Genomic DNA, 12,976 nt, shown 5'->3' with positions numbered 1-12,976 from the left:
AACAAGAGCTTACAAAATATCATACATGATAACAAGAAATATGACGAGATTACGTGACAATTAGAATTTGTCACTTCTATTATGCTCTTCGTTCTTAAGCTAAGTACTCGTATTTTTTTTTTTTCCGAGTTAGAATAAATACTTCATCCTTGTTGTAATGTGCCTAAAGAAAAAAATAACTAATTTTTTAATTTGACAAACCAAAAAAAAAAAAAAAATTATATTTCCTCTTAAAACTTAGTAATTTACCTCTAATTACCCAGTTCCTAACAGTGTCATCAATTGAAAGAGGATCAATATGCATTTTCATACAACAAATCACACTATGTAAAAGCTGTTTTTCAGATCTATCATGTAGATGCAAGAACCAGAAAGAAAAGCTAAACACCAAGTCTTTAGTCAATCAAGTAACTGGTTGAATTCGACCAAACTGCCAACAGTAAAGATTCACACTGTCATTATCCTCGCAAAAGAATATAAAGCAACAGATTACTCAAATTCAGCTTTCAATCCAATCAGCATAGATACGATTAATCTTCTCAACATTCCACTTTGTAAAGCACCTTTTGCCTTGTAGCCTCAGCTCACGAGCAGTCTTTTGTTCTGAATCACTGGATTGCATAGCAACAGCTTTTGCATTGGAAGCATTTGCACATTCCAGCTCAGTAATGCAACCAGACCTTTGCAGTTCTGTCCATCCAGTTGACAAGAATCAGTCGAGTATTTATTTTTCGTCTACCACGAAAGAGGGAAAAAACCAAGAAAGGGACAGAAGCAGATAAATGTAAAAAATGGCTATCCAGTGAGTGCCTCCTGCATTTCAACAGCGATATTCTGGCTTAAATTTCAACAGCGATATTCTGGCTTAAATGATCGAAGATAAAAGGACTTGCTATAGGTTATAATGTATAATGCTCAACCAAAAGGAAGGAAGGACCATAGAATGAACCACTTTTTGAGGAACAACTTCCAGCATTTATCCCTTACAAAACATGCCTTCTGTAGAATGCTAAAGTTACCCCCTTAGTGCAAGTATTTTGCAACTCCGTATCCATTAATCTAATCTGTAAACAGTTGCACTTCCATTTTTAAACCATTAAACCCAGGAAAAAGATGCACATAAAAAATCCGGGCAAATACCTATATAAAACAGCCACAATTGAAAAACAATATACCCTGTAAGTGCAATATAATCATCAAAAGAAGCTGCAAAATAACGAAGATTCAGAGGCTGGGATAAATAAGGCCATATAAGAGATGACATTACATAAATGGAACCATAAAATCTCCAGCACTGTGTACTACCACATAACTGGCATTAGGCATTCTCAATTTTATCTACACTCTCACAGCCATCAAGTTTCTCAAAGTGTTGGTTCTGCTGTGGTCTTCTTTTAGACACCTCATCCTAGTGACTTCCAATAAAAGAACTCAAATATGTACTTAAGATAATTAAATAATTGATTGCCTTGCAGGGTAGAAAGACGATGTTTAAAAAATGGTGGTATTGTGATTTACAAACCTGGTGATGTAACTGAAAAGAAAGCGCACACAGTCAAATGTGCTTATCCTCAGTGCGATTGGACTCATAAAACTTGAGAATATATTAGTATCACCACTCCAAATTAAGTTAGATAACCAGAGTCATTTTCTTACACATGAAAAAATTGGGTAAATAGAAGTGTCATTAATCAATATTTACATCATTTCTGACTCAAGAAAACTCAGAACAATGAAGAAACTCCCCCTTCAAACAATTATTCAAGCAGGCCCATGACATAAAGTTTGGTTAAACAAGATTTGTGTAAGAGCAGCAAAATAAATTACTAAACAGAACTTCTCGTGAGTGTTCGCTGAAGAACACATTTAAGTATTGAGACTAGAAGAATCAACAACTTATAATGGATTATCTAGCCTATATAATCGAAATGGATAGATATTTTCAAGCATTTAAATAAATATTATTCCAATTCAGGAGCTTAAAATTTTTGTGACTCGACTCAACAATACCAGGGCAGATAAGATGTAACTCTAATCAACAGCACAGTTTCAGTTGTGCCCTCATATCAGGCAGAAACGTGCCTTCTCTAAACAACCCAAAAGATTGTCCTCGTAAGGATTATTTAGCACAAAAAATTACTACATAAGAAGCCATATTTGTAGCAGAACATGTCAATAAATGGAAACAATGAATTAGAAATCGCCAAAGAATCGAATTGCAGTAAATTAAGTGAAGCGCTGATAGACCTGCTTGTCCATGAGCGTAGACACAATTCACCCCATAAGGACAGCTTCCAAATTTCTCCCACTTGTTACAGAGCTTCATCTTGCGAAAATTCAGCCTCTTATACTCTTGACCTGCATTCAAACTCTTGCATTCAATCTGATCAGCTCCATTCACAATGCTGATAGCAGAACTCTCCCTGTATTCACCAACACGTTCATGAAGAAATTGACATTTGTCGCCATAAGGACAACCTTTCCCACTAGAAAACTTAAAACACTTTTTCCATTTATTCATTGTATTTCTTTGATACCCATTTGCAGGCCCGTTAAAACTTTGATTCCTAATGTCACTCATGCTATGGGCATAATGACAATTGTCACCATAATAGCATTTGCCTCTTTGGAACAGAATGCACAACTCTGATTTGAAGGGAATGTCCAATTTCGACCTGTTGATTGTTAGGTAAACCCTTGGATTCCTCATTGCTTCAGAAAATCTGGGCTTCTTGAAATGCCCAAACTCAGCATTAGATTGATTAAAAAATTGCTGGTTAGATGCATCGTTGACACCATGAACACTTCGAGTTTCATTCTCATGAACACTGTCCATTTTCAAAAGATTTCAGGGTTTCGAAAAACGGATAAAATTTGAGAAATTGCTGCAGCTTTTTTATCCTCTGTGTTCAAAAATGAAGTGACCTAGATGAAACTTTAGCAACAACTTCAGATTGAACTGAAATTTGGAGAATACGCAGTTGGGATTTAAGCAGATTGAACTGAAATTTGGAGAATACGCAGTTGGGATAAGCCACAAATCCGCAAAAGACATTAATCAAATATCACAAATGTGAAATTTGGGCATGACTCTCCAATAATGGAAATATATAGTTTGATAATCAGATAAAATCAAACATAGCCATAACCAGAGTGCAGATTTGCATGCTTGATTGTGAAATTGATTAAGGTGAAAAGGAAGAAAAGAAATTATGAACCCTGTAAGTTCCAAAACCCTCCCTTGGTACGATCATGCAAAGAGTAATGGATAAATATGGTACAGAGTTATGTACTGGGAAACTGAAAATGGTAATGGAAAAGGAAAAGCGTTATTGGGCTAATTTTGAAAGGGGGAAATTGCAGCAGCGGTCCCCAATATTTTTATTTTTTTGTAAACTTTACCCTAATCTTCATTTTGTGTCAGCGAAGATTCCTAATCTTTCATAAATATGCACCTAAGTTCCATATGGACGGAAACTGTCCAAAACACTATCAGTTGACCGGAAAAATTAAGGAATCAACATCCAATAAAACTATCCAAAATACCGTCCAAAAAGGTATCAACATTCAATAAAATCATCGCGATAGCAAATAGTTCAAGAAGTTTTTCGAGTCAACTGATGGTGTTTTGGACGATTTTCATCTAGATAATTTATACACTTTTGAGTCGGACATTCGAGATGCGATTCTCTTTCATGTGGATCTCCCTTTACGACGTGCTGACAGACCTCTTGAAGGGAGGATGAAGCGCACCATAACTTTACTTTCATAGGACATCTGCATTCCAATATAAGTGTTGTCTTTCAGTTGCCACGAGAATTCAAACTTCCAATGCTTCGTAGAAAACTTTCCTGTTTTACCATTGCGTCATGCCTGTAGGGGCCCTTATAACCAATTTTACTTATAAGTAAAGGGGCGTCAAATTTTCAAACGGTTCTCTTCATATCATATGAATCGATAGGATTCTAGAAGATCTAGCATGAATAGCTACGAATTGGATTAGTTTCTCGTAAAAAAAAAAATAAGTGTTTAGGCCACTAAAATTCTGTCTAGTAGAGATATTCAATGTGGAGGTACTTGCGGCAAAATAGACCTATGTGATATTTCAAAAAAAAGTATCTATACTTTCATGGACCATTCACTTGGGAAGCAGGAAAAGTTCTTGTAATGCATCATGGGGGCAACGAAGCCTCGGTCTAATTGTCCTCAACTATAAAATAAAATTAGGCTCTTAACATGATCGAGCTATTTATTTTGTAATTAAATATTGAAATTTTGAAGTATTGTAATGGAAAAGGATCTTTAAAATGTAGTTGTGACAACTAACGAAAACATATGTAGTAAAAAGAAAAATAAATAAATCATAATCTAACATCATTCACTTTTAACAAGTCGAGTGAGTTAAATAATATAATTTTAGATGAAAATAAATTTAAAAAAAAAAAAAGTCGCCAATCTCAAAGTAAAAAGTTCTTTTATTTTTAAGTTTAGCCTAACTTGCCCTAAATGCAATAGGTTAGCCTTTCTTATCGATATGTAGTAAATTGATCCAAACTTAAAATTGATACGAGAAAAAAAAAATGCTCTAATCTATTTGATAAAATTGATTTTGACTATGATACATGCTCCCTCAATTTTTAATATTCACTATTTCTCCGTCTTTATTGAGTAAATACACGGTTTGAACCTCGTGGACCAAAAATTGATTAAAATTGTGAAATGCTCTGTCGGATTATATAAAGAGTTAGAATCGCTCATACGGTCATACCTCCATCTTCGAAATAATAGCCACGTACCTAAGCTCACAAATTTATTTAGCTAGTGGTGTAATTACATGAAATTTGGAGATTTCTCGATTTTGTTAAAACTAAGTAATTAGAATAATGAACCAAATGTGCTAAGAGCATCTTCTATAAACTCTTTGTTAACCTCATTTTCCCCATTTTAAAGAGTCAGGCCTCTTCTACACACACACACACACACACAAAGTTAAACTCTTTATTGGGGGGTTGGGGGGGGGGGATCCCTTTGATAAAAGATGCTCTTTAGAATAAAAAGTACGAATGGAAATGCTCTAACATGAGAATAGGGATTATCCGATTATGGGTCTCGTCAATTAAAAAGTGAAAATTAATGATCAATCATACTCTAATAATTCCACTCAAGTTATTGTGCTAGAAAATAATTTTACCAATTTTCAATAAAATTTTGGAGTACATCTTTCTCTGAATTTTTGGCTTGAAGTTTTTATAGTGAAAAGAGGAGGAGGATTATTATTATTATTATTATTATTTTTTGGGGGAGGGGGGGGGGGGGGGGGGGGGGGAATTTTTCCCAAAATTTTACTGAGATTTTGTCATTATTTTCTCAAATACATGAAGGGTTTTACCCAGAAAAGAGGATGATAATAGCTCTAGGGAGAAACTCGTTTTTGGGGGGTACCATGTAGCCTTTTAGTGGAACATCAATTATAAGTAATTTTCATCTGTCTGGAGGACGAGCGTACCATACAAGAGTGTGTATCATGCTATAATATAGATTGATCTTGATCCTTTTCCCTTCCAAAAATGAAAAGTTCAACATGACTGACACATGATCTGTCTAAACTGCGAGTGCATTCGCTATCAACTATCAATTCCATCCTCAATCCCACCACCATGCATTGAAAATTAGTATCCAAAAAATTTATCAAGTGTTTAACTCAGAGAAACGTAAGGTCAATGTCTTTAACAAACTACAGAAGCTCAACTTTTGGAAGGGTCAAACTTCTTAGATCATTGGTAAACTTGGTAGTCGACAAGTTCAACATCCTACTACAACCAATGGCAATTAGAGTTGAACGAGCTTCTCAGCTCGACTGTACCTATAGATTCACAGAGATACAAGAGAGAAGAAGGCACTAAGGAATTAATCACATCATCTTGTACAAAAAGATTTTACAACGAAAAAAAAAATAAAAAAATGAAAGAAAAAACAAAATTATTGCCAAGCCAACAGAGATTGAATCTTCTCCATACAAGTCAATCAAGACAATTTTATTTGACACCCAATAAGATATCTCAATGAAAATGGAGTTGGTTCTCCACCAATGCAATCCCTCACCCGTGCGAAAATAAATAAAGAACCGGATAAAAGGGTAAGTAAAGGAAATTAAGCGGAACTATCTACTGAAGCTTCTTTATTCCTGGAAAGGAAGGCAGGACTGCAATAAGAGCATCGCCATACCCAACGGGATCTGTCCATTTAATGAGCCATCAAAGTGATTAAAAAAAGAAGTTGAGACAAACATGAAAATATATGTCAAATGAAAGTTAAAGTGAAAAAGATACATACCACCGTCTTGTCGCAGTATCTTAACCACCTCTCCCGATACATCGGACTGAAAATAAACAGAGGGAACCAAAAATTAAGTCATGTCCTTGGCATGAGACATTTAAGTGCATTAGTATAGACAGAGCCAAGTTGGTAGTTGCGGTGTCAAGAGGCCCATTGTAGTGCAGAAATTTTCAGAGATAATCCAAATTTGTTAGNGTTTACAATGTCCGACAAATGTAAGATTCGATATTTTTATTTTGCTGATCTTATAAACCAAGACCAAACTAATTCCATCTGATATATTTTAGGGCAAATTAGGCCCAGTACGACCTGGGTGCCATAAAATTGATTAATGCACTTGGCCTTCTAATATTTCTTCATACATATTAATTACGGTATTAACTTTTTAGGTATAAAAAGAAAAATATTTTAGCCTTCATTTCAAAATACTCCTCTTTCAAGATCGCCTCTCAATGTCCCAATTCCTCCTCTCTCATTGCCTTCACCTCCCTCAAACTCCCCTTCGCACTAATACTTCAAATCCTTGAAATGACACCCACTCCCAAAAGATATGATTATCTAGTTAGTTGTCAAAATTATGAATTATTTTTGTAACTATGGCACAAAAAACAGAGAAAGCAGAGACGGAATTCAAGGTTATGTCAGAGATCATCGCGCTTCGTGTTAAACATGGCGTTGCAGGTAAATCATTTGGGTTCTTTTGCGCCATCATGGTAAAAGAAGATTTCTTCTTTGCCCCGCGTGGGGTTGGGGGGGGGGGTGAGTTCATGGGACACTTGTTATTTCTGTTTATTTGCATGTATCTTGTGGACCACTTGTAATTATTGCATATTAATGAACTGTTGTGGAAGTTCTCTATCTATACGTTTATGTTTGATGGGTATCTTTATCTATATGTAGCCTGCTGGTGGTTTATGTTAGTTTCTCTCTGAAAAATTGCATGGCTTACTTGACTTTCTTGATCTTGACAGGTTCAAGAGTAATGAAGACTTCGTTCAGAAGTACAAGAATTTTAGTATGTTCAATGAGATAGAGGTACAACGCTTTCATTTGTGCCAAGAAGTCACATGATAAGAGTTATAACAGAGCCAATGAATGAGCCAGTGGCGCCTATTGTCTTAATTCCTAGCGTGGTTAGTTTCCAAGGAATATGAATCAAGAGGCAATGATAGATGAATGTACAGGACTGACTAGCAAACAACGATGGTGTTTAAATTATGACATTTTGCATTTTTAGTCGTTAGGTTATTGATGAAATTTTGGGTGCATTCAATATGTCAATGGTTGATGTTTTATGGCTGTACATAACTTTGTTGTATTAAGTTGGCTGATAATTGATATTTCTTTTTTTTGGTATGAAATGAATGCTTTAATACGAAAAATAGTGTAGATGAATATCAAGTTTTTGTCTTGGACTTAAAATGTCACTTTTTTTAAATTTTTTTAACTTTTTTTTTATGTATGCAATTTTTGTGAATTTCTGACACTTTTTTTAGCATTTTGTCATTTTCTTTCTTTCTATCACTTTCTTGAAATTTTTGTCACTTTTTGAGTAACAAACATCACTCTCTTAATAAAAGTGACATTGTATATCACTTTCTTGAATGAATACATTTTAATAAGTGACATTGTATGTTACTTTTTAATAAAAAGTGACACGCAACTTCAAAAAGTGACACCGTGTCACACTGAAAAGTGACAATTAATTATACATAGTATTTTTTACTTCAAAAATACTTTTCATATGATATTTCAAAACCTCCCTAATTTTAAGGGTATTTTCGTAAGTTGCCCTTTCTTTTAGTGGATGTCAAACTATGTCTTCCTCTCTATTTGAAAACATAACGGCTACTTTAAAGAAATAAATTTCTATAACTTGTATTCTATATAAAATTATTTAATGTAAAAGTTGGTTTTAGAAATATTTTTACATAATGATATACATGGTTTTTTAGTGTGTTTTGATGATTCGTATATATATAATATATAAAAGTGAACCCGACCTTGACCTAAGTTTCTGGCTCCACCCCAGAACATTGGACTCTACTAGTGATCAAAGGGAAGATGTATTAATTGCACCAAAACGTAGAATATATATTAATATGTAATGCCAATTAGAATTCAGGCCCTAACCTCGATGGGGATCTCGCCACCTAGCTGTTCAATGTAGCAGAGCACCTGGCCCTCCTTCACTGTATCTTTCTGTTAAGCAGTAACATTTATCATGTAAACAGAAGTAATGAATCATCACTTAGAGAGCTATGCAATATCATAGCAACGGGCAAGCACTGAACAGTGGTAACTTGTAAGATTTCGTCAACTAAACCAGGATTATACGTGCAAACTACAACGTATTTTTATCTCCGTTAAGAGTATGGGTTCATAAAATATTTTCAACACAAAAAAGACGATCTCTTTTGTTGAAAGAGAGAGGAAACAGAAATAATTATGACATAACAAGAAGCTCATCAATGCTAACCAAACTTTTATAAATGATCTGCAATTTATGTTCCGGCAATTATAAAAATTGCAGTTAAAAATGTACACGATACGAAAACTGAAAATAAGTCAATAAAGATTAATCAGGTACCTGTATATCGAAAGATAACTTGTCAAGCATCTGAAAATCTAAACATGTACTTGACAAAGCATAGAGAATAACACATTTCATACCATGTTCACACCTTCCAGTTCAATAGACCAATATTTTTCACGATTCTTTGAAAATGTCTCTTTTTGTTGATAATGCAACCCAAGGAAAAACATGCACAAGCCCAAAATCACACAATTTTTTTTCAAACCCAATAAGGGGGCCAAACTGGAAACAAATACATGGTTTATTCATATAAGGGCAAAGAAAATTGATTTCCCAGGAAAAGGTCCTCCAGACCTCCTTAAATAATAAAAAGGAAAATAAAAAATGATGCATTTAAAAGCCACACCACTATCTGTCAGGTATACCAAGAGATTAAATTAGTCAACTTCATATATACGGACCGATAAGAAGTAACAAAACCACAAGAAACAGATACCTCTTTGCAAGAAGGAGGAGCCCGCTTCCCTTTAATAGTTCGAGATCTCCTAAAGTATCCAACCTGTATCAGATATAAAATTATACTCTGAACATCCTGGAAAAAGGATTCCATTCAGTAAAAGAGATTCACCCTTGGAGATTGAAGTATCAACAGGCCTTCGTCTGCTGCTTTATCCAGCAACGTCTGGACTCCACCCGAGGAAGGTACTGGTTTGGAGAGGGCTAATGATTGTGATGAGACTGAACCGTTTGAATCAGGTCTCTCAACAACTGTATCAGCAGTGACTGAAGCAGAAACAGGAGGTTGTGGAGGTGCACTTTGCTCAGACAAGTCTCTCGTCACTTGTAACCAAAATCCCCCAAGCTAATCATAAGAAAAAAATTTAAAAAAAGGAAAGATCAATTAAAAAAAAAAGGAAAGATCAATAAAATAGAAAGAGGCAGCACAAAAGGCTATGGAACTCTCAAATCTGCTAAACTAAAAAGATTTGATGCAGGATAGAGCCATCCACATTTCCTTTTCCTTTTCTCAACTGGGGTGGAGGGATTTGTTTGAGGATATACAGAAAGACAAGAACCACTCACCTTAAGTTCAAACTTAGCGATTGATGTTGTGTCACATAATTCGTTCAGAAGATATTCGACCTGCAAATGATATTTCAGTAAGATGGTTACCACTGATTATAGAACCTTTTGTATGTTCATAGCATTGACATGTTCAAGAGCAATATCTGTTGTAAACAGGTCTTTCAAATCAAGGAATGCTTTCCCTAGAACTTGGAAAAAGAAGTTGCAAAGACGAAACAAGAACGAGGTATGGGATGTTGAAGAAAAGCTATAAACAAACAAATCAACAGAAACAGCACAATAAATAGTAATTTGGAATGTTCATAAAAGCGGAGGAAAAATATAAAAAAAAAAATCATACTAAAAGTAGTGTGGAATGTGTTTTTCAGTTTTGCTTCTCTTTCTTTTATCACGTCTATACCCATCTACAGAAGGTAACGATAAAGCAATGCAAATTTATATGAAAACTTCTTTCATTATTCCAGATAAGATGTATAAAATGCAGATGATGTTAGCACTAGGTGATACCAGCTAAGTGGTGCATATTGCTATGCTTTTGTAAGTTGTACTTTTTTACTTCAAGTTTCTAGTCAAGATTTCCTCATTCTCCAATATAAGTAAAATAATATTTTCTAGGCTAGAAAATCATCAATCATACAATATGTCTCAAGAGGAGCATTTAATATAATTTTTAATAGTGCTCCAGATTCTGTTAAGCAATCAGACCACAGAAAAGAAAACTAAACAATAACTGAGACATCTAACAATTGCTGATGTGTAGAAGTAATGGCCATGGCGTAACAGCAACTCACCTCAGATGATTTTGGAATAAGTTCGCTCACTGCATCAGATGATTCAGTTTCTTCAGAACAGTCTTCAGTATTTGCAGTAGTTGTTGCTAATTCAAACAAACAAGTGAAAGTTGAGAAGAAAGGAAGAGAAACTATGTCGAAATAGCAGCTATGTCATGCTCAGCAGATATGTTGGAGAATACTACACCCAAAATATAAAGACAATGCACAACACCCTTAATTTTTCTTTTACATTTTTTGAGCCTTTCATTTTCAAGGGGAGAGGGGAGGATTCTTTCTGGCATACTAGTTCAATAAAAATACTCTTCCAGACATATTAGCTTTTAGTCTACTTCAAATCCAAAAAAAGATAAAGTGCATCGAATAGTGCACAATCAATTTTACGTAAGGGAACAATATAAGGGCTGAAATTACAATGATTCAAAATACTGATACAGCAAACATTAACCAGCAGAAACAAGATGAATCAATAGTGACCCTAAAAATCATTTTAAATAGCAAGCATGGGGAGTAGGATGTGAAGGGGAGTCAAGAGAAATTAGAATTTCGCTGACAACTTTCTTCCATATTTCAACAGGAGAAATTCTCTCTTTCAGAATCAATGTATGACATTTTGATTTTCGCATAAAGGAACATAAAAAATAGAAACATGGCTGATTAACAACATTATATTGTCTTAAAGCACATTGTATGAATAAAGTATCATCTTCTTATGCTTGTTCCAGAATTCCATAATTCAGATTGAGTTTCGTATACATGGCCACCGTATAAAAATGTCCTGTTTTTGGAAGGACAAGATTGTTCCTTTTCTAATAATCAGAACTTTTAGATGAGTAACTTCAACAATTCCTTGTCAGTTGCATTGTATCCAGTTGGCCATCCATATAGGTGGCCATCCACACATCAAATTTTCTTATTTCATATATCCCAAGCCTAAACAGAGATGGAAAAGAAACAATCAATAGATGCTGATACTATTTCCTTCTATTGGTCCTTTGCGACGAGCCACAAAACTACCTTATCAAAAACATGACAAATAACCTTAGCACAGTAGGACTGCCGTGTAAAGTAAATTTCCAATTATCTATGTACATTTTCACACAATCAATATTTATTCACAGAAAGCTTTCTATAATGCTAAAAATAAGATTCTCACTATACAGTTTATGAAACACAAAAAACCCACAAAGAACAACTCAACAAGCAAAGGAAAGTGAAAATTAACCAAACAGAGAAAAATCAATGTAAAGAAACGTACAATCAGCATCTGAAGTCAAACTGCGCCACCTAGTTAGTGCCTTCTTTGATCTCTGTGAAAGCACCAGACCATCAAATCGAACAGAATTTCGATTCCTAAAACCAATCAAAGGCTGCATTGTGCTCAATTTGGGTCTAACATAACCCAAATCCAAGTTTGTTATCTTAAGACCTGAAGCCCCAATACCACCTGAAGCAAAATTCAGCACAAAAATTTCAAATTCTATGTAATTAACATTAATGCATAATTTATATAAAACAAGAAACCAATAAAGAAGAACCCATTACAGAAACACTCAAAAAATGAGAAAAAATCAAAAGATAACAGTTTTAACAACCAAGATTCATTTTAGACGCTTAAATTTGTAACCACAAACAGGGGTGTGTACCTATGAACATATATATAGATAAATGGAATAAGAACTTACATGCAGCCATAGGAAAGTGAAGAATAGTTTTGTGGCCGTTGTGGAGGAACCAGAAGAGGAATAAAAGTATTTTTGCAAAGCTTTGCAGCCTTTGCTGCTTGACGATCTTAACGAAGAACTCAAAAACAAAATGGACACAGGTCACACAGCCCTCCGAAATTTCCTCATCTGTATTTTATTTTATTTTATTTTTTTCCTCTGCAGTCACCATAATTTTTCTCGTCTTACAACTTTGTCCTTCTCTCTATTTTTGTTTTGTTATTGATTTTTTGAGCGGTCAATAAGTATATAGAAAATTACGCATTGGTCCTTACCTATTTTGATTTTCAATAACAACGTGGGTCAACCTTTCAAGTTTACAACATAGTAAGTTTTTCGTTATGTTGTTAACGATATACATGATGTCGACATGATTGTTAGTATTTTTTAAACAAAATAAGTAATGCTTTATCAAAATAAAGATAAAAATGCACGCAAAAACTTCCCTACCAACCCACCAACATCATCATTCCCCGCACTGAATATTTATGTTCTTCATTCCT

At 34.5% G+C, this 12,976-nt stretch overlaps 2 protein-coding genes across 2 annotated transcripts; both read right to left on the bottom strand.

The window, feature by feature from the left end:
- Positions 1-303: 303 nt before the first annotated feature.
- Positions 304-3,295, bottom strand: LOC111405508 (zinc finger CCCH domain-containing protein 39-like). Its single transcript, XM_023034431.1, has 2 exons — positions 2,248-3,295; positions 304-690 (listed from the first exon to the last, which is right to left on the bottom strand). Exons 1-2 carry the CDS (start codon positions 2,834-2,836, stop codon positions 500-502), a joined length of 780 nt encoding a protein of 259 aa, XP_022890199.1. The 5' UTR covers positions 2,837-3,295; the 3' UTR covers positions 304-499.
- A 2,585-nt stretch (positions 3,296-5,880) lies between these two features.
- LOC111405507 (biotin carboxyl carrier protein of acetyl-CoA carboxylase-like) lies at positions 5,881-12,601 on the bottom strand. Its single transcript, XM_023034429.1, has 9 exons — positions 12,435-12,601; positions 12,008-12,196; positions 10,750-10,835; positions 9,956-10,015; positions 9,501-9,734; positions 9,369-9,431; positions 8,470-8,538; positions 6,334-6,379; positions 5,881-6,235 (listed from the first exon to the last, which is right to left on the bottom strand). The coding sequence occupies exons 1-9, from the start codon at positions 12,442-12,444 to the stop codon at positions 6,165-6,167; spliced, it is 828 nt and encodes a 275-aa protein (XP_022890197.1). The 5' UTR covers positions 12,445-12,601; the 3' UTR covers positions 5,881-6,164.
- Positions 12,602-12,976: the final 375 nt, after the last annotated feature.

This window comes from Olea europaea, chromosome 12 (assembly GCF_002742605.1).
Source record: "Olea europaea var. sylvestris chromosome 12, O_europaea_v1, whole genome shotgun sequence".
NCBI lineage: Eukaryota > Viridiplantae > Streptophyta > Magnoliopsida > Lamiales > Oleaceae > Olea > Olea europaea.
The sequence above is the reverse complement of the archived record's forward strand: the minus strand, read 5'-3'. Positions and strand labels throughout refer to the sequence as shown.

Bases quoted from the DNA above. Each gene is read 5' to 3' on its own strand.
- LOC111405508 (XM_023034431.1), bottom strand. From the start codon at position 2,836: ATGGACAGTGTTCATGAGAATGAAACTCGAAGTGTTCATGGTGTCAAC. The intron at 691-2,247 runs GTCTATCAGCGC...CTGGATGGACAG, and splicing joins CTACGCTCATGGACAAGCAG to AACTGCAAAGGTCTGGTTGC.
- LOC111405507 (XM_023034429.1), bottom strand. The intron at 8,539-9,368 runs GTATCTGTTTCT...ACTGCTTAACAG, and splicing joins CTCCTCCTTCTTGCAAAGAG to AAAGATACAGTGAAGGAGGG. The intron at 6,380-8,469 runs GTTAGGGCCTGA...GTTTATTTTCAG, and splicing joins GTGGCGAGATCCCCATCGAG to TCCGATGTATCGGGAGAGGT.